General features: G+C 41.1%; 2 protein-coding genes across 2 annotated transcripts; one reads left to right on the top strand and one right to left on the bottom strand.

Annotated features, from left to right (window-relative positions):
• The first annotated feature begins 559 nt into the window (after positions 1–559).
• On the top strand, positions 560–23755 carry LOC139569754 (isoaspartyl peptidase/L-asparaginase). The gene is given in 8 exon segments (XM_071391129.1): positions 560–746; positions 7059–7201; positions 17442–17605; positions 21336–21401; positions 21403–21452; positions 21573–21683; positions 23422–23475; positions 23478–23755. Coding segments are annotated over 8 exon segments (912 nt in total). The 3' UTR covers positions 23615–23755.
• LOC139571112 (myb/SANT-like DNA-binding domain-containing protein 4) lies at positions 2478–6231 on the bottom strand. The gene is made up of 11 exons (XM_071393673.1): positions 5829–6231; positions 5465–5535; positions 5201–5377; positions 5049–5110; positions 4879–4965; positions 4750–4791; positions 4508–4681; positions 4393–4428; positions 3740–4294; positions 3347–3458; positions 2478–3252 (listed from the first exon to the last, which is right to left on the bottom strand). Exons 1-8 carry the CDS (start codon positions 5984–5986, stop codon positions 4393–4395), a joined length of 807 nt encoding a protein of 268 aa, XP_071249774.1. The 5' UTR covers positions 5987–6231; the 3' UTR covers positions 2478–3252; positions 3347–3458; positions 3740–4294.
• Positions 23756–23998: the final 243 nt, after the last annotated feature.

Below are 23998 nucleotides of genomic sequence, written 5' to 3'. Positions count from 1 at the left end.
TACCCACGACCCAGATCGACCAATCGGAAGGCCAGACGACAAGATCAACCTACTTTGCTTGTTGCCTATATAATCTGTATGTACTGTTTAGAGGGCCCTCTTCCGACGATTCCATACGAGTCAGACAGAAGGAGCCGTGCTGCACGATTTACTAAGATATCTTTGCATCTGATTAAACGGCCTTATTATATAATTATCCACCTCGTCCTATGTCTCTACTTGATCTCCTGTCTCCAGTAAACGTTTTACTAACAGGTATCTTCCGTTTATTTGGCGTGGGCTACGGCCAAACAGTAGCCTGTGTAAAGTTGGGTTAATAAACCGTCAATTCGTAAACTCAACCCTCTGTCTGGACAATTGTTCCTTTATGATCTTGTCAGGTCATTACAATATAGTAATCAGAGAATAGACACGCACAACCTGGAGCAGAAATATGTAATTTTACAGTAGTCTATACTGTAGGTGAAAATACATATAAGTATTAATCGTTTACTCAGGACATTCTTCTGACATTTTTTTCAAGTGTGATTTGTTTTTGTAGGCTTTGTGAGACCTGAAGATGAAGCCAGTAATAGTTGTGCATGGCGGCGCATGGGCCATCCCGGATGATATGGCTAAGGCATCTGTGGATGGGGTGAAGTCTGCAGCTACTGCAGGCTTTCTGGCTATGAAGAGAGGAGGCAGTGCATTGGATGCTGTTGAGCTGGCTGTTAGGGCCTTAGAAGATAACCCAACCTTTGATGCAGGTACTGTTTGTACAATCACCACTCAGACTCAGAGCTCACCCAATTATTCTCCAGGCAGATCTCCCTGTGCTGCTGGTGTGGTGATTTGAATTGTATCTTCAATGGTGATAGTTCTCTATTGAAACATCGTAGATATTTTCATATTTTTGCAGAGATCAAAATGAGTTCAAATTTCATAAAAATTAAATGCAAATGTTTTACAATTGGTTCAACATAAACGTTTACTTTAGGCTTCAATTATATAGCGTGCAAACTCCATTTGTTATAGTGAATTCTCTCTGGTTTCATATTCAGATGCATTTTAGTGAGAGCTGCTTTTGGCTCATGATTTTTTAAAATCAATAATTCAGTTAAGTTTGATTTCAGCAAATGCCACATTTAAAACACTACCCACTGACCCTATTTAACTTTATAATCTTAAGCATTTTTCACAGAGGGCCTGAATATTTTCTCATGCCATTTTCTGATGTAGTTTCCAAAGGTAGAATATGGTAGTTGTTACGACTTCTGCCGAAGTCGGTTCCTCTCCTTGTTCGGGCGGTGTTCGGCGGTCGACGTCACCGGTCTTCTAGCGATCATCGATCTATTTTTCATGTTCCATCTGTTTTGTCTGGTTGTCGCACTCACCTGGTTTCAACTCCCTAATTACATGTCGTATATGTTCCCTCTGTTTCTCCCATGTCCTTGTTGGGAATTGTTTATTGTAAGTACGTGTGCTTTATGTGGCTGGTGCGATACGGGTTGTTGTGCCCATGTGTTTTGTTACTTTTGTATACCGGTAGTTATGTACATTAAACGGAACCGGCTATTTACCAAGTTATGCTCTCTGCGTTTGACTTCCATGCCACCAGTTACGCACCCCTTGACAGTAGTATTCAAATGAGAACGGTATCATGATATGTGATAAGTTCCATGTAACACACGTCATCTACTCTCTCACATTCCACTGTATTTCCTTTTGTACTTCTGACACCTCAATCACTGACAGCGTCGTTGCATTTTGGTACACCAGGGGCCTGTTGCACAAAACTAGGATAAGGGATTAAGCCAGGATATCTTGGTGATCCTGGCTCAATTGATCCGTAATCCGGTTGCACTAAAGATGGATAGGGGGCAGGAGGATATGGTATAAATTACCATGGAGATTTATTCTGTGGAGCTAGCCTGCTCCAGACCAGGCTAAATTCCAGGATCTATTTAATCTCATCCCTAATGTCAGTCAGCAGTCACCACAAATGGAAACCAATAGTTATTTCACTGCTCACTATACATTGTTATCACATATAACTAGACCCACTGTTATTATTTAAACGTTTGTGATCATTAATTTCAATGATTTTGGATAAAAAATGATTTTTAGATGATGTTGCTATCATTAGATAATTTACAGTTTCCCATAGACTATAAGGCTATATATAAAATGATAGAATATTAGGGCCACAGAGGGGAAAAAAACACAAGTCATAATATTGTAACCAGTTGTTTTAAAGGAGGACAGTTGTTAAAATGACAGATGTGGGGCATTTCGTGAAATTGTACTTCAGTATGGTTTCATAAACAAAGACATGCTGATGTGCCAGAATATTAAGTATCACATTGTCATAAGTATCAAAACTGTAAAAACAATATGTAGCTTTTCTGCAGAAAGAACCAGCCTCATAAATTTATGACTTTATCCTTTTTCTTCAGTGTGGCCCTAGTACTCTGTCATATAAACAAATACACATTCCATATGAATATAAAAACACAATGTGTAACATTATGTTCCTTTATTGAATAAGGACAAAACAAAGCAGGTAAACCATCAGCTCCTTTCGAAACTGAAGTCACAGTGACTCTACAAGATGGAAAGCACAGAATCCAAGCATATTATACAAAATGATACATACACATTCAAAGGTCTGTATATAACACACCCTGCATGTCTGCACACTAAAATAAATGCAGGACAAATCCATACACATCAACTGAACAGACAAATGAATGGATGCAGTAGCCTCCCTGCAGCCTTGTATTACACACAGTATACCGCACAAACATCATAAGAGGCCAAATTCGTCAAAAAACGAACCCAAAAAAACCCAAATTCCTCTGCCACCGCAGGACATATTTAACCAAAATTGAAAGCACACATACTAACTAAAATAATTCAACACATATTGGTCCCTCAGCAGCCGACCACTGTCGTCATCAGGGAAGATTGCCGGATTGTCCCAGTCCATGGCTGGTGGCACTCTGGGGGCCCTCTCCTTCCTCAGGCAGGCCACATTGTGGAGGACAGCACAAGCCACAGTAATATCACATGCCCTAACAGGGCTGACCCTTAATTTGTGAAGGCAGTGAAAGCGTGCCTTCAGGAGGCCAAAGGTCATTTCAACTCTGGCCCTGGTCCTGGCATGGGCATGGTTGTAGGCCTGCTGTGCTTCCTGGGGGTCTGTGAAAGGTGTCAGGAGAAAAGGCTGGCAGCCATACCCCCTGTCTCCCAGCAACACACCAGAGAATTCACCTGTCAACACAAAATCTCATCATTACTACCTCATAAACACAGTGATATTCTTGACACAGCCATGATGGTTATAAATAGGGGTTGTGTGGCTTACCTTGTGATAGGCACTGATAGATTTCAGAGGCCCGAAAGATTCTGGAGTCATGGACTGAGCCAGGCCATTTTGCCACAACATTGCTGATCACACAGTCAGCATTGCAGACCATCTGAAATCATAAGATGAGGAATATTACACCAATCAATGCACATCACTGGCAATGCAGAGTGTTCGTCAATGGACAATATCAAAAAGTTATGTTCACCTGAACATTAATGCTGTGAAAGGATTTCCTATTCACAAAATCGGCCTCATGGGCACCTGAGGGGGCTTTTATCCTTATGTGTGTGCAGTCCACTGCACCAATGACATTGGGGAAACCTGTCACACAAAGTAATGAGTATCCTACTATGTGTTAACAGTTGTCCTGTAATTTGTAGATCCTCTTACCTGCAATCCTATAGAACTCCTCTTTGATGTCACAGAGTCTTCTGTGGACAGGGAAGGAGATGAAGACATCTGCTAATGCTTTGATAGCCAGACACACACTCCTTATTGTGCGGCAAATTGTGGCCTTGTTCAGCTGTTCTGCATCCCCCACTGAGTACAGGAAGGCTCCACTAGCAAAAAAGCGCAAGGCCACACAAACCATTTGCTCCACACTCAGTGCATGGCTCCGTGCAGTGCGGTGCTTAATCCTGGGACCCAGTAGTCTGCATAGATACCTGATGCCATCTGCAGAAAACCTGTATCTTTCATATAGATGGTCATCAGGGAAGGCCAGTGGGTCCAACCGGTCCCTGAAGACCCTTTCTCGCCTGAAGGCTCTCCTCAGCACAAGTGCTTCTTCATCCACCACATCTCGCACGAATGGGCATGCCATTGTCAGAGCAGAAAGGAACACACAATTCTGGGCCTTCATATAGGCTAGTGGCCACACCTGGTGCTGGGGGGGTGGGCAAAAGAGGGCGATGCCTTATAACGATGACTTGGTTGTACTGATTGCTGGGAAAATAAAAAAAACCTTAGAAAGATGCCACCGTCCTGTGTGCTCACAATAAGAGCTCATATGTCATGGCTCACTTGACTTTACGAGAATATACCTAATTTTTATTTTGAGCTGTGTCATCTTCTTGGAGCTGGGGGAGGAAAGAAAAATAATGATTAATACATTTGTGTTACAGTTAGCATACAGTGTACATTGAAGGCATATCTCACCTCCCTCTCAAGTTTTTTTATTTCAAGGTCCAGTTTCCTAATTGTCCTCTTTTTTATTTCGGACTCCAGTGCAAGATTTTCCATCTTTTTCTTCTTGTACTGAATGTCTATGTCTGCCAGTTCTATTTGGCGCCGGAGGTGGTTGCCATACAACTTTCTGATAGCTTGTGAGCTCTGTGAACACAATACAATTAGCGCAGCTGGAATTTGGCAGGATGTGGTGTCCTTTTATTAATACGCACTATGTTGCCAGGCTGGTTTTCCCACTGTATAGCATCTGGGTCCTGTAAAAGAAATTAGATTTTTTGATTTTGATGAGGACTCCTCACCATTGTAGAGTAAATAGTACTTTCACAGTCTTAACATGATACCTCATGCCTTCTGGAATCCAGAGAGATGGTCTCCTCCTCATCATCGTCTCCATCATGTGCTGTTGCTGCTGCACTGGGGCCTTCACCCTATCACATTTAAATCGGATTCATATTGAAGCTAATAGACAAGACATGCCAGGCCTACAGTATGCCTTTGATGGAGTACTCACTGGATCAGCATCGTCTGGTGCTTGTGCTGGTGGCTCTAACAGGAACACAGTGCTGCCAGACACTGCAAGGCAATAGGTAAACCAAAGTCAGACAGTCCAAATTGATTCAATATGAATGTGGTTGTATCCCATGTAGAGATGGAAGGACATACCTTGAATGAAGCGGGTGGCATCTTGGGAGGAACCTATGCTCGTCTCTTTCCCCCCAGGGATCCCCTCTAAGACGGGCCTGCCTTTATTTAGCTCCAAGGCCATGTCCTCTGCTGGGGTAAGGTCAGCCTTTGGTGACCCACCACCCGTGCCTTGTCTGTGGGTATTCTTTTTCACTGCTAAAACAGTACAGACAATGTGTGAGCAGGCACCTTCTGGGTACAATATATGCTTGTGCTTTGTTAAATATTAGTCAGGGACCATACCATTCTGCAGAATGTTCTTGTATTTGATTTTGACCTGCTGCCATGTCCGTTTTGGCCCGTTCATGTTTAATCTACACACACACACACACACACACACACACATTTAATGGAGTCACACTGCAAAAAATTACTTGGTATTTTTGTCTTGTTTTCAGTAAAAATATCAAAAAATTTATCATAGCTTTATACAGTGTGATGGAGTTACTTTACACAATTTCACTCATATCTGCAGTGCATTTCAATTAAAAATTTAACCGTTTCATAATTACAGTACAACTGCATTTTTGGAGATGTGAATTAAATATTTGAATTGTAATTGTGATGTTTCAGCGGAGCGGTGAGTGTGTAATTGTGCACTACTTACGCATTCAGGCGGTCTGCAATACTTTGCCACGCTTTTTCTCTTTGCTTTATCACTGTGGCGGTGTTGCCTTTCTTCTTAATTATATCTTTTACCTCCTCGTATGCCTCCATGAGGATTTGTGCTTCCGACGGGGAAAAGTACGCGGCTCTAGTTGCCATGGTAAATCAGTTAATCTGTGATCTGTGGCGGGGTCTATTTGAGTGAGCCGTGAGCGCGCACCTATCCAGGATTGGTTTCACCTGGTTTAATGAATCCGTGTCTGCTCATCCTGGCTTGGTCTTTGTGCAACCAATTAAGCCTGGACGCACATGTTTTGGCTTCATTGAGCTCAGCTGAGTCATTTATCCCGGATGTCTTAATTCTACTTTTGTGCAACAGGCCCCTGAAGTACATTCATTTCCAATGGAACTGTGTTTGCCTTACACCATTGTGTTGCTGAGGCAGTTCCAGTGCGTTCTGTGTGGTGGATACGTTGGATTGATCGAACGTAGGCGTCAAACTGTATGCGTAGACTGCTATGATAGAAATGGTAGCAGAAGGTGAATCATTCATTTTTGTTGTATGCATGTCCAGATGATGCTGCGTACTATTTTGCGCAATGATCTGTGTGATCAAGGCGTAAGGAGTCTACTTAACGATCAGTCTAATGGCATTGAACGGTTTGGAGCATTCCTCGGATTACACCAAACCATAGGGAAGCACAAGACACTTCATTATCACACGCAGTTTATCGGGACCCATCTAGTTTGTGATGGCTAACTGCCACATTAGGTGAAATGCCAGATCCTCTATAAGGCATTGGAGCGAAATCAGCACTTCATCACAGGATAATTGTATACACTGAAGCAGTCGGCACTCAGGAGCAAGGTCTAATCAATAGGTGACTAATGCAATCTCACTTTGGGGGGAAAGACTGCAAGTTTCAATGACCTATGGGTGTAGTGAAGAGACCTGATATTGTGTTATTACACAGCAATAGGCAGCTCTTTGTACTCCATTGACATTGATAAACTTTTCTATCAACACTGTTAGGAAGAAGAAAGTGTTTCAAAATATGCAACCACGCTGCCACAAATATCAATAGATTTTCAATTTGTCTGAAGTAAGAAATGACAAAAAGAATACTATTTATTTTGAGGTTGAATGACAAACTCTTGAGCAACTCTTTCCTTTAGTCATGGTCTGAGAGAGCCTGACCCCTGATGAATGTGACCCACCATTTCATTTCAGGTCATGCAGCGGTACTGAATACTAATGGAGAAGTGGAGCTGGACTCCATCATTATGGATGGAAGGACTCTAGCTGCTGGAGCTGTGTCTTCGGTGAAGAACATCGCCAACCCTGTGTCACTGGCCCGCGCTGTGATGGAAAAGGTTTTCTTTCTCTTTGTCCAATCTTTTCTTATTTCCTCTTATCAGCTAAACAATGCATGCTGGTTACGTCTCCTAGAAGAGAAGGAACGCTAGGTACAGTATTGATCAGGCTGGAGCCCGGGTCAATCATCCATTTTGGTTTGTTTGGAAGAATACTATGAAATGGTGGATTTTGTTCCCTCTTTGTCCTAAGTGCTTTTTGAGATTGGTTTGGATTCGGTTCGATAATTTAAAAAAATAAAATCACGGTTTTCCATTTCGGGTTTGATTATTTTTTTTTGCATTAAATGCACTATGCGTTATGTGGTTTGAATGCTGTAACACAGAATACAACAATTAATAAGAGTCTCATAAAGGCAGTCACTGCCCAATACTGCTTATAACTTATTATCCTTAATTTATTCACATTACTTTACTTTAGTAAAATATTTCAGTTGTTGTGTATATTACAATTGTTATATTTGATGACTTTATTATTTCATTCCAAGTCATCATCTCATCTCTATAAAGCTGCTGCCTATGCTGTCTGATAAAATAACTATTATAGTTCCTCAAAGCTTGGCGGACAGGAGCTTTGGGCCTGTAACCGAAAGGTTGCTGGATTGAATCCCCGAACTGACTAGGTAAAAATATGTTGTTCTGCCCCTGAGCAAGGCAGTTAACCCACTGTTCCCCTGGCGCCGATGATGTGGATTAAGGCAGCCCTCCGCACCTCTCTGATTCAGAGGGTTTGGGTGAAATGCTGAAGACACATTTCAGTTGAATGTAGGTATCCCCTTTTCCATTTCCCTAAATAAGGCATACTTTTACGACACCTGAATATCAACTATCAATCACTTAGATCATGTACAGTTGAAGTCAGAAAAATAGCAGAGAGAATGATCTATTTCAGCTTTATTTATTTCATCACATTCCCAGTGGGTCAGAAGTTTACATACTCAATTAGTATTTGAAAGAATTGCCTTTAAATTGTTTAACTTGGGTCAAACATTTCGGGTAGCCTTGCACAAGCTTCCCACAGTAAGTTGGGTGAATTTTGTCCCATTCCTCCTGACAGAGCTGGTGTAACTGAGTCAGGTTTGTAGGCCTCCTTGCTCGCACACACTTTTTCAGTTCTGCCCACAAATTTTCTATAGGATTGAGGTCAGGGCTTTGTGATGGCCACTCCAATACCTTGACTATGTTGTCCTTAAGCCCTTTTGCCACAACTTTGGAAGTATGCTTGGGGTCATTGTCCATTTGGAAGACCCATTTGCAACCAAGCTTTAACTTCCTGACTGATGTCTTGAGATGTTGCTTCAATATATCCACATAATTGTCCTCCCTCATGATGCCATCTATTTTGTGAAGTGCATCAGTCCCTCCTGCAGCAAAGCACCCCCACAACATGATGTTGCCACCCCCATGCTTCAAGGCTGGGATGGTGTTCTTCGGCTTGCAAGCCTCCCCCTTTTTCCTCCAAACATAACGATGGTCATTATGGCCAAACAGTTCTATTTTTGTTTCATCAGACCAGAGGACATTTCCCCAAAAGGTACGATCTTTGTCCCCATGTGCAGTTGAAAACCGTTGTCTGGCTTTTTTTATGGCGGTTTTGGAGCAGTGGCTTCTTCCTTGCTGAGCGGCCTTTCAGGTTATGTCGATGTAGGACTTGTTTTACTGTGGATATAGATACTTTTGTACCTGTTTCCTCCAGCATCCTCACAATGTCCTTTGTTGTTGTTCTGGGATTGATTTGCACTTTTCGCACCAAAGTACATTCATCTCTAGGAGACAGAACGTGTCTCCTTCCTGAGCGGTATGACGGCTGCGTGGTCCCATGGTATTTATACTTGCGTACTATTGTTTGTACAGATGAACGTGGTACCTTTAGGCATTTGGAAATTGCTCTGAAGGATGAACCAGACTTGTGGAGGTCTTCATTTTTTTTCTGAAGTCTTGGCTGATTTCTTTTGATTTTCCCATGATGTCAAGCAAAGAGGCACTGAGTTTGAAGGTAGGCCTTGAAATTCATTCACAGGTACACCTCCAATTGACTCAAATGATGTCAATTAGCCTATCAGAAGCTTCTAAAGCCATGACATCATTTTCTGGAATTTTCCAAGCTGTTTAAAGGCACGGTCAACTTAGTGTATGTAAACTTCTGACCCACTGGAATTGTGATACAGTGAATAATAAGTGAAATAATCTGTCTGTAAGCAAGTGAAATAATCTGTCTGTAAGCAATTTTTGGAAAAATTACTTGTGTCAAGCACAAAGTGGATGTCCTAACCGACTTACCAAAACTATAGTTTGTTAACAAGAAATTTGTGGAGTGGTTGAAAAACGAGTTTTAATGACTCCAAGTGTATGTAAACGTCTGACTTCAACCTTATATTCAGGTAGAGATACCTCGTGAAGCAACTTCTCTCGTCCCTCTCCATCACGCATTCTTCTGTCTTTTCTCGTTTTCTCCTTGTCTTCCCCACACTAACCTAATGTAGCAGACGTAAAAGAAACACACACACCGGACAAGTAGGCGCGCAATGGATGATGGTCATTGTAGTTAATAACCATATTTTCTGCCCTAAACTATGTAGAATATTGGCCTGTTGGAAACTACAGTTCCCTATGATTTATCTCAACAGAAACTGCACAATGTGCTCATTGAGTTCAAATAATTGAACCAATGTTGGCCAATTAGTTGTTTAAGAATGAAAAATAACCAAAATGTTGGTTAAATTGCTCAGCACTAGTTGCCATGTTAATTAACCGTCTTTAGAAACATCCCACCTTTGTTTGTGTCACTCTTTTACTACCTTTTGTGCTTCTTTTCCAGTACTAAAGGGCTTTTATTCCGCTAACCAAATATAGCACTTCACTCCTCTGAGCTGCTGAAAGTGCAAAGTGTCAGGTCAGAACATATACAGTGCCTTCGGTAAGTATTCAGACCCTGTGACTTTTTCCACATTTTGTTACGTTACAGCCTTATTCTAAAAAAAGTTTTTTTTTAATCCTCAGCAATCTACACACAATACCCCATAATGATGAAGTGAAAACAGGTTTTTAGAAATGTTTGCTAATTTATTAAAAATGTAAAACTGAAATATTAAATTTACATACGTTTTCAGACCCTTTGCTATGCGACTCGAAATTGAGCTCAGGTGAATCTTATTTCCATTGATCATCCTTGTGATATTTCTACAAGGCCACTTGTGGTAGATTCAATTGATTGGACATGATTTGGAAAGGGATACACCTGTCTATATAAGGTCTCACAGTTGACAGTGCATGTCAGAGCATAAACCAAGCCATGAGGTCGAAGGAATTGTCAGTAGAGCTCCTAGACAGGGTTGTGTCGAGGCACAGATCTGGGGAAGGGTACCAAAATATGTCTGCAGTATTGAAGGTCCCCAAGAACACAGTGGCCTCCATCATTCTTCAATGGAAGAAGTTTGGAACCACCAAGACTCCTAGAGCTGGCTGCTTGGCACTCCACCAATCAGGCCTTTATATGGCCAGACAGAAGCCACTCCTCAGTAAAAGCCACATCCCGCTTGGCACCTAAAGACTCTCAGACCATTAGAAACAAGATTCTCTGATCTGATGGAACAAAATTTAAACTCTTTGGCCTGAATGCCAAGGATCACGTCTGGAGGATACCTGGCACCATCCCTACAGTGAAGCATCATGCAGGGACTGGGAGACTAGTCAGGATTGAAGATGAACAAAGCAAAGTACAGAGAGATCCTTTTTTCTTTTTTTTACCCCTTTTTCTCCCCAATTTCGTGGTATCCAATTGGTAGTAGTTACTGTCTTGTCTCATCACTGCAACTCCCGTACAGACTCAGGAGAGGCGAAGGTCAAGAGCCATGCATCCTCCGAAACAAAACCCAACCACTGCTTCTTCTTGACACAATGCACATCCAACCCGGAAGCCAGCCGCACCAATGTGTCAGAGGAAACACCGTACACCTAGCAACCTGGTCAGCATGCACTGCACCCGGCCCACCACAGGAGTCGCTAGTGCGCAATGAGACAAGGATATCCCTGCCGGCCTAACCCGGACGACGCTGGGCCAATTGTGCGCCGCCCCGTGGGCCTCCCGGTCAGCTGCGACAGAGCCTGGGCTCGAACCCAGAATCTCTGGTGGCACAGCTAGCACTGCGATGCAGTGCCTTAGACCACTGCGCCACCTGGGAGGCCACAGAAAGACCCTTGATGAAAACCTGCTCCAGAGTGCTCAGGACCTCAGACTGGGGCGAAGGTTCACCTTCCAACAGGACAATGACCCTAATCACACAGCCAAGACAACGCAGGAGTGGCTTCGGGATAACTCTCTGAATGTCCTTGAGTGGCCCAGCCATAGCCCAGACTAGAGGTTGACCGATTATGATTTTTCAATGCCGATACCGATTATTGGAGGTCCAAAAATAGCCTATACCGATTAATCGGCCGATTTGTATATATATATTTGTAATAATGACAATTACAACAATACTGAATGAACACTTATTTTAACTTAATATATTACATCAATAAAATCAATTTTGTCTCAAATAAATAATGAAACATGTTCACTTTGGTTTAAATAATGCAAAAACAAAGTGTTGGAGAAGAAAGTAAAAGTGCAATATGTGCCATGTAAAAAAGCTAATGTTCAAGTTCCTTGCTCAGAACATGAGAACATATGAAAGCTGGTGGTTCCTTTTAACATGAGTCTTCAATATTCCCAGGTAAGAAGTTTTAGGTTGTAGTTATTATAGGACTCTTTCTCTCTATACCATTTGTATTTCATATACCTTTGACTATTGGATGTTCTAATAGGTACTTTAGTATTGCCAGCCTAATCTCGGGAGTTGATAGGCTTGAAGTCATAAACAGCGCAATGCTTGGAGCATTGCGAGGAGCTGCTGGCAAACGCAGTCAAGTGCTGTTTGAATGAATGCTTACGACCCTGCTGCTGCCTACCACCGCTCAGTCAGACTGCTCTATCAAATCATAGACTTAATTATGATATAATAACACACAGAAATACGAGCCTTAGGTCATTAATATGGTCAAATCCGGAAACTATCATTTCGAAAACAAAACGTTTATTCTTTCAGTGAAATACGGAACCGTTCCATATTTTATCTAACGGGTGGCATCCATAAGTCTAAATATTGCTGTTACATTGCACAACCTTCAATGTTATGTCATAATTACGTAAAATTCTGGCAAATTAGTTTGCAACGAGCCAGGCGGCCCAAACTGTTGCATATACCCTGACTCTGCGTGCAATGAACGCAAGAGAAGTGACACAATTTCCCTAGTTCAATATTGCCTGCTAACATGAATTTCTTTTAACTAAATATGCAGGTTTAAAAAAATATACTTCTGTGTATTGATTTTAAGAAAGCCATTGATGTTTATGGTTAGGTACATTTGTGCAACGATTGTGCTTTTTTCGCAAATGCGCTTTTGTTAAAACATCTCCCGTTTGGCAAAGTTGGCTGTCTTTGTTAGAAAGAAATAGTCTTCACACAGTTCGCAACGAGCCAGGCGGCCCAAACTGCTGCATATACCCTGACTCTGTTGCACAGAACGCAAGAGAAGTGACACAATTTCCCTAGTTAAAAGAAATTCATGTTAGCAGGCAATATTTACTAAATATGCAGGTTTAAAAATATATACTTGTGTATTGATTTTAAGAAAGGCGTTGATGTTTATGGTTTGGTACACATTGGTGCTACGATAGTGCTTTTCTCGCAAATGCGCTTGTTAAATAACCCATTTGGCGAAGTAGGCTGTGATTCAATGATAAATTAACAGGCACCGCATCGATTATATGCAACGCAGAACAAGCTAGATAAACTAGTAATATCATCAACCAAGTGTAGTTGACTAGTGATTATGTTAAGATTGATTGTTTTTATAAGATACGTTTAATGCTAGCTAGCACCTTACCTTGGCTCCTTGCTACACTCGCATAACAGGTAGTCAGCCTGCCACGCAGTCTCCTCGTGGAGTGCAATGTAATCGGCCATTATCGGTGTCCAAAAATGCCGATTACCCATTGTTATAAACACTTGAAATCGGCCCTAATTAATTGGCCATTCCGATTAATCGGTCAACCTCTAGCCCAGACCCAATCAAACATCTTTGGAGAGACCTGAAAATAGCTGTGCAGCAACGCTCCCCATCCAACCTGACAGAGCTTGAGAAGATCTTCAGAGAAGAATGGGAGAAACTGCCAAATACAGGTGTGCCAAGCTTGTAGCGTAAATTTTAGGCTGTAACGTAACAACATGTGGAAAAAGTCAAGGGGTCTGAATACCGAAGGCACTGTATAACATATGAAGAGCTATAATACCAGGCAATTATTTTCTGAAAACATTTGCAAAGGTGTGTAGATATATTTTACTAGGCAAGTCAGTTAAGAACAAATTCTTATTTTCAATGACGGCCTAGGAACAGTGGGTTAACTGCCTTGTTCAGGAGCAGAACGGCAGATTTTTACCTTGTCAGCTCAGGGATTTGATCTTGCAACCTTTCGGTTTCCAGTCCAACGCGCTAACCACTAGGCTACCTAATTCTAACCACCACCTGCCGCCCCAGATGAATCACATTGATCAGGCACACAGATTTACCAGAGCTAGACATTGTGAATAATTGATAAATCACATGATAAAACAGCTTACTGAAAGGTGAAGAACCATTACATCTTGATGAATTTGGATAGTAACTGATTTGGTTGTCATTGATACAATTTTGAGTGTGAGTTCTGTTAACTCTCCTGTTTTACGGTTGCAATTCAATTGAATACTTTGCTATAAAAGTCAAGTCCCTGAAAATTATAACTTGAAGGCTGATTATTTACGCAGGAATTTGGTTTGAATGCAATGATAAAGATAGTTATAGGGGGCTATACAGAATCTACTGTGTATGGAAAGCAGTTTTTATCTGGGCGCTTGTGTAAGAGATGTCATTGAATTGACTTCTCTACACATGGTTATTGCCATCCTTCAAAGCTTGACCATTTCCTCTTAGCAGAAATCAAAGGATAATCAATGGAGGCTGGTTTTTGATTGATTTTAATCTTGATCCTTTCAGGTGATGAGAATTATAGTTTGATTATATGATTTAGTCACAAGGGACATTAAGGACTAACTCATTGAAAAATGCAGATCTATTATGTGATGTAGCACTGAAAGTGATGAGATAATGGAGTGACGCTGTCCATTTCAGATTTCACAGAACAGAATGAACAGAACAATTTAGTCTAACAGCTAGGAGGTTATTAACAGGTAGAATGTGTAGGGCGGGAGGCATCTTTGTTCTCACTTGGCTACTTGGTAATCTTGTAATGCTGTCATCTAATAGCTCACTCCAGATGCTATCTGAAAATGGATGGGAAACACCACTAAGATGAAGGCCTGTTGCAAAAGACTGACAGCGTATCATATTAACATAACATCTTCCATGATTTATTAATTTGCCTGACACCTTCCATCAAAATAACTGACAGGGTTTATAATGAATTGTTTGGGATACAGATTCTTCTAATTTCCTCTGGTGAAGTCTGCTCAGCTGCAGTGGAGATACACATTTGAAGTCATGAATCCCTTTCTAGACTCTTTGAAACATAACCACACAGCGATATTGCTACAATTTTGTTTTCTGAATAGCCACTGTAAAGAATACAATCTTCAGAGTCTCTGAAGTTAGGCAAGCCCAGACAAAAATAACAGTCTCCTAGTTTTATCCAACAAATCAGTGCATTATTACCTAGCCTGACAATTCGAAGTACTATGTGTTTATACCGGTGAGATTCCAACCATCCTAGTTTACCCCTTTTTTCTGCATGGATTTATATTCTCAAAGTGTGCCAGTTTTCTACTGCATTACACTACCAATTTAAAGATTAGATACTAACAAGTCTTGCATAATGTAACCTAAAAAACATGGTGAAACTTCACCTTGTCACTCAGGGAACACAAAATAGTGGCCAAATGTCTGGGAGAAAGGATGATCTTGGGCTCCTGTCACCACCCTGAAAGACCATGGTCCTGCTCTGATCTGCTCTGCACTCACTAGCTGATCTGTTTAACAGCTTGGTATTAAAAATTCATCAGGGCATGATCAATGCAGCGATCAAGCTTCACTGGCCCTGTGTTCCTTCCTGTTATCTAGAGTGCACCTGGCCTGACAGAGAAATGACATGAATAACCATTTTAATATTTAAAAGTTTCTAATGGTGTTCTCCTGTCTCCCATTACAGTACACACAGGACAAAACAAAACATTAAGACCGTTCTACATTTTGAACAGTTGAGAATGTACAGGTAACTGCCAAAATTAACGATTAAATGTGTTAAATGTGTCTTAATAGGGTATTGGGCCAGAACAGCTTCAATGCGTCTTGGAATAGATTCTACAAGTGTCTTTCTATTGGAGGGATGCGACACCATTCTTCCATGAGAAATTCCATAATTTTGTGTTTTGTTGATAGTGGTGGAAAACACGGTGTCGGGTCCTGCTCCAGAATCTCCCATAAGTGTTCAATTAGGTTGAGATCTGGTGACTGAGACGGCCATGGTATATGGTTTACATCGTTTTCATGCTCATCAAACCATTCAGTCACCACTTGGTGCCCTGTGGATTATGGCATTGTACTCCTATGGGGGCATAGCCATGGTAGCCAAAATAATGGCCTGCCCAGCATTTTTATATTTGACCGTAAGCATGATGGGATGTTAATTTCTTAATTAACCCAGGAAACACACCTTTGTGAAAGCACATGCTTTCAAAATACTTTGTATCCCTCATTTACTCAGGTGTTTCCATTATTTTGTCAGTTAACTCTATGTATTTTTTATTTTATTTATTTCACCTTTATTTAGCCAGGTAGGCAAGTTGAGAACAAGTTCTCATTTAAAACTGCGACCTGGCCAAGAATCAAGCAAAGCAGTTCGACACATACAACAACACAGAGTTACACATAGAATAAACAAAACATACAGTCAATAATACAGTTGAAGAAAATATATTTACAGTGTGTGCAGATTAGGTAAGAAAAGGGAGGTAAGGCAATAAATAGGCCATGGTGGCGAAGTAAATTACAATATACCAATTAGACACTAGAGTGATTGATGTGCAGAAGATGAATGTGCAAGTAAAGATACAGGGGTGCAAAGGAGCAAAATAAATAAATAAATAAATACAGTATGGGGATGAGGTAGTTGGATGGGCTATTTACAAATGGGCTATGTATAAGCTTAGAAAAACTTTAGCAGTTTTAGTTGCTCTCTAGAAAGGTGTGACATTCACATTCCCTCCATTGCCGGAAATGAAAACAGTGGTAGTGAGAGAAAGAGGAGAGATGCAGGAAGAAATAGAGTGATTACAGCACAAAGACTAGCTTTGGCCTCTTTGGTTAGAAGTGTGACTCCAGAAACATGTACATCTTTTCATAGTTTCAATATAACGTAAAGAGTATATCACACTCTTTTGGTAGGTGCAGCAAGTGGCTAAACACTGAAGACTGAATCCCTAATTTCCTGGCTAAAGATTAAAAGATTAAAATAGTATCAGTATTAAAACCAATTCCATCCCCCCAGAAGTGTATCAACATCCAACTCCCCATTATCACAAAGAAATGAACTGTATCGCTTTCCTCCTTGTTGTTCATAGAAATCTCATGTCAGCTATATAGGTGGAAATACCAAGAGAAAGGCTGATAAATATTAGATTGAACAAGACGGAATTGCACTTTGGATGAATGAAGGCCCATCGCGGTTTTGTATCAGGGGAAGGTGTGAGACTCATGGCATTCACACAACAGGTATGGATTTAAGATCAGATGTGGCTCAGATGTTATGGATAGTGTTACGGGACATAACAGGCAGGTCAAGGTTACCTGCCAGTCTTGTGAGCCAGGCTTGCTGATAGGCTTAAATGGGCCGTGATGCTACATAACCAGGGGCTAATAGATTTGCTCTGAGGGAAATGTCGATTTAGCATAATGGATGACAGGATGTGTCTAAGGCAACTCACTGCTATATAGTGCCTGGGATTACTAATTTCTTCAGAAGAGGGGAAAAATTCCCATTCAGATTATTACCATTTTATTTTCATTTCTTTGCACACAATTCAATACTGGTAACACATGTAATATTATTACGGTCTAATGTTCAAAAAACAAACCTAAACTTCATCAATTTTAATTTTCTGTTTTTATTTTTTATCCCCTATGCTTGCTGTCATCGGGATGCACTCAGACCGACAACATCATGTTGACAGACAGAGGTGCAAACATGTTTGCTGAAAGCGTTGGCATACCTACAGTCCCCACAGACGCCCTGGTGACAGAATGTGAGAGAACGGAGAGGGAGAAGGCCAAGAATTATGCTGTTGGAGTGAAGGAGCTCTTCAACTCTCAATGGTAAGAAGAATCTCCAGTCATTTGTTATACCTTGGCTTGGACATATAGTTTGCAACTATTCTGTAACACCAACCTAAGAAATACCATAAAGTCAGACTAAATTATAACCTGCCTTTCTGACGAGTTATATTCACATTACAGTATGTTAAATAGGCTTTTCATCCTCCTGAAGACCGCAAAGTAATTACAGTAAATGAAAACGACATCACTGAGGCATTAAGCCTGCCATGCAGCGGAGCGCTGAAGAAATGTGCAACAACCACCCAGAAATCCTATGAAATGAATTCTCTCTCTATAGACAGCTGGTCCATCGCTGCACACTGCCAAGGAACGAGACAAGTTGACACAGTAGGGGAAGCAATCTGTGAGGCAGGCTGAATGTGAGAGAAGCAGCGGCAGGCTGTGTGATAGATGATCTGACAGTTACGGTGTGGTAATTCTGGAGAAGGCTTCCATTCCCAGCCTTCCTTCCCATTGAGTGACATGTCAGAGCTAAGAAACTCAGCAACTCAGCAACACTGCAAAGTGGTGTCATTGTTGAACAACCCCATTGACTGTTGAAAATGATAAGCTTTTTACTGTATGAGAGATAGGAGAACAAAGAGAGGGGGAGAGAAAGAAAGACGAAGCTGGGAACGTAATGGCCTTAAGCTAGTCTGCAAGTAGAAAGCCGAGATATTAATAAATTCAAAGCTGACAAAGTTAGATAAAGTGATTGTGCAGTGTTTTCTGTGGTGTGTGTGAGTGTGTAAATGTGTCTGAATAGAAGGATAAGAATACACCTGCAACACAACCAACACAGCCTTCTCATCTCCCCAAAGGAGATTGTCTGGTCAGACACTCACTACTTCGCAAATGTTCCCTTTCTCACCATTTCTCAAGGTCTGTAGTTATCTGTAGAGGAACTCTGGCAGCAATTTCTGAGCTGCGTGACATGGTGGAAGCACTAGACTCTATTGGGAAATTGTGAGTGTGTTGAGAGGCTGGAGATAGGGGACACATAGCCTGGGGTTTGCCGTGACCCCACTCTCCGAGGGCGTCTCAGGAGGAGTTGGGATATGCAAAAAACACATTTCCAATTCACACATTCATAATAATACATACTTGTACATCTGTTTTGGATGGGAAGCATGTGGACACCTTAACTCCAACAACCCCAAGCCCGGTGGGAAGAAGTAGAACAAATAGTAGGCTGTCTGGAAGTGCTGAGTGACAGTTGGCTAAACTACAGCCTTTCCTCTCTCTGCCTCACCCTCTGCTTCCTAATTCATGGTGTCCTGGTGTTCAAGTCCAATGCATTGGCTCTTTATGTGTTTTAATACAGAGCCCTTGGAACTAATTTACTCTCAGACTTCATTTAAGGCGATTATGCCGAGACCCTTTGCCCAGTCGAATTGACCCTGGTCAGTATATAACATCAGTAGCGTGGAGATGACAGCGCACAGCTAGGTGTGTGCTGCTGACAGAAGTTGGCAAGGTCATTCGTATGCTCCACGGCTGTATTCAACTACAATGGTAATTAGCTGTGTCTTTCAAGGCCCACAGGGACATTGTATTAGTTACATTTACACCTCAGCTGGCTATATGGTCCCTGAGGATCAGATTTCACTTTGTCTAAATTATTGTTGCACTTTTCACTGAGGTCACGAGACATTTTATGTCTTAGATTATTAAAGTTTTATATCTCCTAAGATACTACCAGAATAATGGCTTGGTGGTGATTTAAAAAGTAGAATTGTTCCCATAGAGTACCATGTTAGATAAAGACATCAATCTTCCCTGAGGATTGCCAGAATATATATACATTTAAAGATTCACCACAAAACTGCTCTTCACTTACAGGAGTTTGAGAATAGAGTCAAACACTTTCTGTTTTCACCTGAACCCGTGAGCCAGATCCAACCATCACTAGTGATTTAATGGCACAATCAGCCACCTGAACCCGTGAGCCAGATCCAACCATCACTAGTGATTTAATGGCACAATCAGCCACCTGAACCCGTGAGCCAGATCCAACCATCACTAGTGATTTAATGGCACAATCAGCCACCTGAACCCGTGAGCCAGATCCAACCATCACTAGTGATTTAATGGCACAATCAGCCACCTGAACCCGTGAGCCAGATCCAACCATCACTAGTGATTTAATGGCACAATCAGCCACCTGAACCCGTGAGCCAGATCCAACCATCACTAGTGATTTAATGGCACAATCAGCCACCTGAACCCGTGAGCCAGATCCAACCATCACTAGTGATTTAATGGCACAATCAGCCACCTGAACCCGTGAGCCAGATCCAACCATCACTAGTGATTTAATGGCACAATCAGCCACCTGTCAAATTTGATTGATGTCTGCCATCAGGAATTTTCCCTAACTGGTTCTCACAAATACTCATTTTAAAGTGGTGGTAAACCACTTTACTGGCTGAAACATTAGTTAGGATGTTATTTGTTTTGCCCTTGACCTATATCACTTACCCATACACCTGCAATGTCTTACATACAATGCTGTCTGTGTTGAGTATTTTAGTTTCATTGAAACAAAGAAAGAGAAAACCCTGAAGTAGTGTATCTAGTTGAAGGTGTTGATTTTGCCAGGAACTAGTATCCAGAACAAGTGTAAAAACCGAACACTAGTAAACGACGACCTTGACTTCAATATAGTTGTCACGACTTCCGCCGAAGTCAGCTCCTCTCCTTGTTCGGGCGGCGTTCGGCGATCAACGTCACCGGCTTTCTAGCCATCGCCGCTCCATTTTTCATATATCCATTTGTCTTGCCTTGTTTCCATACACACCTGGTTTTCATTTCCCCAATCAATCTACTTGTATTTAACCCTCTGGTTCCCATCATGTTATGTGGTGTTAGTTTACGCGCTTTACTTTTATGTTTCGTTTTTTGAGCGTGTTTGATTCATGTAGTGCTCTCGTTTTTTGGAACTATAATAAAAGTGCGCCTGTTCATTATACTCTGCTCTCCTGCACCTGACTTCGCCTCCAATACACCATTGACAATAGTTATTATTTTTCATTTCAAGGTAAGGTGCACGTACGATCAACACGTTCAATCTACACAGGAAACATGGTGTTCATTTATGCACCCTGCAATGAAAAATCTAAAATAAATTGTCATGTCAAGGTCAGTCACCTACTAGTGTGTGGTTTTTACACTTGTTTTGGATACTCAGTTGTATCATTGTTGTCACAAAATGTGTTTATCAACAAGCGTTTCAACATTTATTCCCCAGAAATCATCTTAATGTATTCCAGTATATTTCTGGATATGCAGCACGAATACAGTAGGCAAGATACAGGACCACTTTGAATGTTTATCGACTCTTTCCTGTCATTGTATACAGGCAGATGATGATAGGACATATGCTTTCTGAAGGGCAGTTTTTCGAAGGAAGTATTTATGGAAATGCTCACTCTGTCACAGCGAGCATTTTCCTTGTCAAAACTGAAATTGCACCGCACATTTGTAGGAAGAAACGGACTATTGCTGTTCCCTCTGCATGTACAGAACATCAATGTTCTTTCTCATTTTGTGAAAGGACATTGTGAGGTTTGGAGAAATTGAGGTGCAAACTAAATTGACCATAATGTCAACCCTATTGTTTATCTGTTTTGATAGATTCTTAGATTTTTTGGAGAGTTTCCACAAATAGATTTATACTATGTGCTCTGTTATCACCTGCAGAATATACTGTAGCTCTTTCTCCATGTAGGGGCCACGATACTGTTGGAGCCGTTGCTGTAGACTGTTCTGGTAATGTTGCATGTGCAACTTCCACGGGGAATAAGAAACAAAATGGTGGGCAGAGTAGGAGATTCTCCAATCATAGGTAAGTAGCTGTTTATTAACCTATCCTCTTTCATGCCATAATTGAACTGGATTAATCTGAACAGTTTATGTATGTTGATTTGAAGTTTTATTTGACCTTCTCTTGTCTCTGGTAAATAAGGGTCTGGTGGGTATGCAGACAACCTGAGTGGTGCAGTATCCTGTACTGGCCATGGAGAGTCCATCCTGAAAGTCACCCTAGCCAGACTCATCCTCTTCCACGTAGAGCAAGGTAATGTAAGCCTAATCGGAATCACTTTGTAATCATTCACAAAGTCACTTGGGTATCATAGTCACAGTTATCTTATTATTGAATGTAATATATCTACAATTTGATATGTGAAAGTAGGCGTTTGATAAATTGCCCATTTTGATGATTGTTTTGATTGCCAATAAGGATAATCCTGAGTCTGGAATATCAACCTCTTAATTGTTGGGTCTGGTTAATGAAAGGCCTGGTGGATCTGATCGATTATGAGCCAAAATATTTTCCACCAACATAATTGGCCCACTTAACTTTGGCAATTTAATTAGCAAAGAGAGACAATCTGGTTGTCTTCCCCAGGCCAGACAGTGTGTCATGATGGATGTGCCAGGTCTTTACATTAGGAAATCGAATTATTCTATAACCAAAAACTCAGATGCAAACACAGTTCAGTGTCAGATTTGATATAGAGAGGTGTTTGAAACTAATGCACTGTCAATTACAGACATGATACAATAGGAATAGTTAAATGAATAGTTAATGAGACTGGGTTACATTCTCCTCTCTGTAATAGCTTCCGTTAATTAAAGCAATTTTGTCATTTAAATATCTAATTAGCAGCTCCTCTTGGAGAAACAGAATGTTCAGAGGCTTTGGGAAACTTTAGAACAATTAGATCTACCGATACAAGAGACAAGTTGATGTATGTATGGTTCCTACTTCTACCTGACAGAACTGTAAGATTTAAGATAAAATCTCTAAAATAGACTAACAGTATTCAATCTATGCTAAAAGTGAATTATAACAGCCTATCGGCTCACACCCTCTTTGAATTTTAATCAGGACAACAGAGTCCCATCTGGATTGGATCCTGCATCCTGCAAGTGAATTTGCTTCTTTTTCACATCCCCTTTTTCACCCCCCTTTCTTTTTTTACACACCACCCCTTTTTACATCAATTTTGGTATGTAGCAATGGGACCTCTGACACAGAGACAGTAGATGCATCTCAGTACTCTCCAAATCTATTCTCCATGATGTTTTGTTTTCAAGCAGTGCTCATTCTTTCCTTAATGACATTGGTTGTTGTGCATAGCCACAGTAGCATTACATAGATCTTATTTTTTTTGCTCACAGGTAGTTGCACGTTTACACAAACATCAGCTTACGCGTGGCCATGCTAAGTGGATGCAAACATTGTGAAGTTTTGACATTGCCACTGCCAATCATTTTTAATTGGCAAGCAGTAGAAAGAGGTGACTGAGCAGAGTGGGGCTGCAGTGGGCTGATAATGAGGCAACGTCTGTAGAAGGGTCAGCGGGGCCAGTGTTGGTTACATTGTCCTCTGGTAATGACACAGGGAAATGGGAAGAACGGCTGCTCTGTCTGCTCTGTCTTTGTGAGAGGTTTCTTCTGCTTCGCCAAATGGCTGCACTGCCCACAGCTACTGTGCCGTTCCTTTCTTTAGGCTTTGAATTAGAAAATGTTTTCTTGGTTGCTTTAGAAGTAGCCTAGATCCTAAAATGATTTCCCCCCACAGACAAATGACCTCGCACCTTTATTATCAGTGCAGTGACTTGTTTATAACTTCAATAACAATGTGTTTTGACAAGAGTTGTCAGGCTGGCTTATGTTTCATTTCAATTCATGTGAATGTTAAATCTGACTGGGCCCGCAATGGCCTATGGTTTTGATAGGTCCCTACAGTAATAATTCAGTCTGTATGCATGTGGGACCAGCCCTCACTTTGTTTCCTATTTAAACAGGTAAAGGTGCTCCTGAGGTTGTAGAGGTCTCTTTGCGCTACATGGGTGATCGGGTACAGAAGGGGGAGAAGCTATATTAGTTTCCCATACAGGGGAGTGGGCAGCCAAGTTCACCACAGAGCGAATGGCCTGAGCAGCAGTGGAGAGAGAGGTTCTGTGGTATAGTTTGAACCCAAAAGAAGAGTTCAAGTAACACTAAGACAATAACAGCTTAATCTATATTTTGTTGGGGGAGGGGGGATACATAGATTTTAAATAAAGTGTTATTGCGGAACACAGTGCCAGATTGACAAATGGAGCCTACTTACTGTAATTTTGTTGGCAAGAGAATTTAAAGGACCAGAGAAATCTATATGTGTTTGTGTTTTCAAAATGTTGTGGCATTTTATCACAGAATATATTTGACAAAAGCTTGGTCAGTTTGAGAGTTTTAAAATGGTTTAATTTTCTATGTAAATGTCATGATTTATACATGTTTAATGGATTATGGATGTTTTTGTAATAATTAAAACCTAACTTCATTAAAGCAATTTTAAATAAATTACTTTCTCTCATCAATATTATTAATTATTGAGCA

Source organism: Salvelinus alpinus, chromosome 3 (assembly GCF_045679555.1).
Source record: "Salvelinus alpinus chromosome 3, SLU_Salpinus.1, whole genome shotgun sequence".
In the NCBI taxonomy this organism is placed as follows: domain Eukaryota; kingdom Metazoa; phylum Chordata; class Actinopteri; order Salmoniformes; family Salmonidae; genus Salvelinus; species Salvelinus alpinus.
This window is presented reverse-complemented; position numbering and strand designations above follow the sequence as displayed.

What these genes read in the sequence shown, in the direction of transcription:
- LOC139571112 (XM_071393673.1), bottom strand. Translation starts at nt 5,986, where the DNA reads ATGGCAACTAGAGCCGCGTACTTTTCCCCGTCGGAAGCACAAATCCTC. An exon ending in ATTGCAGACCGCCTGAATGC is followed by an intron (nt 5,536 to 5,828) that starts GTAAGTAGTGCA and finishes GTGTGTGTGTAG; the next exon opens with ATTAAACATGAACGGGCCAA. An exon ending in TGCCACCCGCTTCATTCAAG is followed by an intron (nt 5,111 to 5,200) that starts GTATGTCCTTCC and finishes ATTGCCTTGCAG; the next exon opens with TGTCTGGCAGCACTGTGTTC.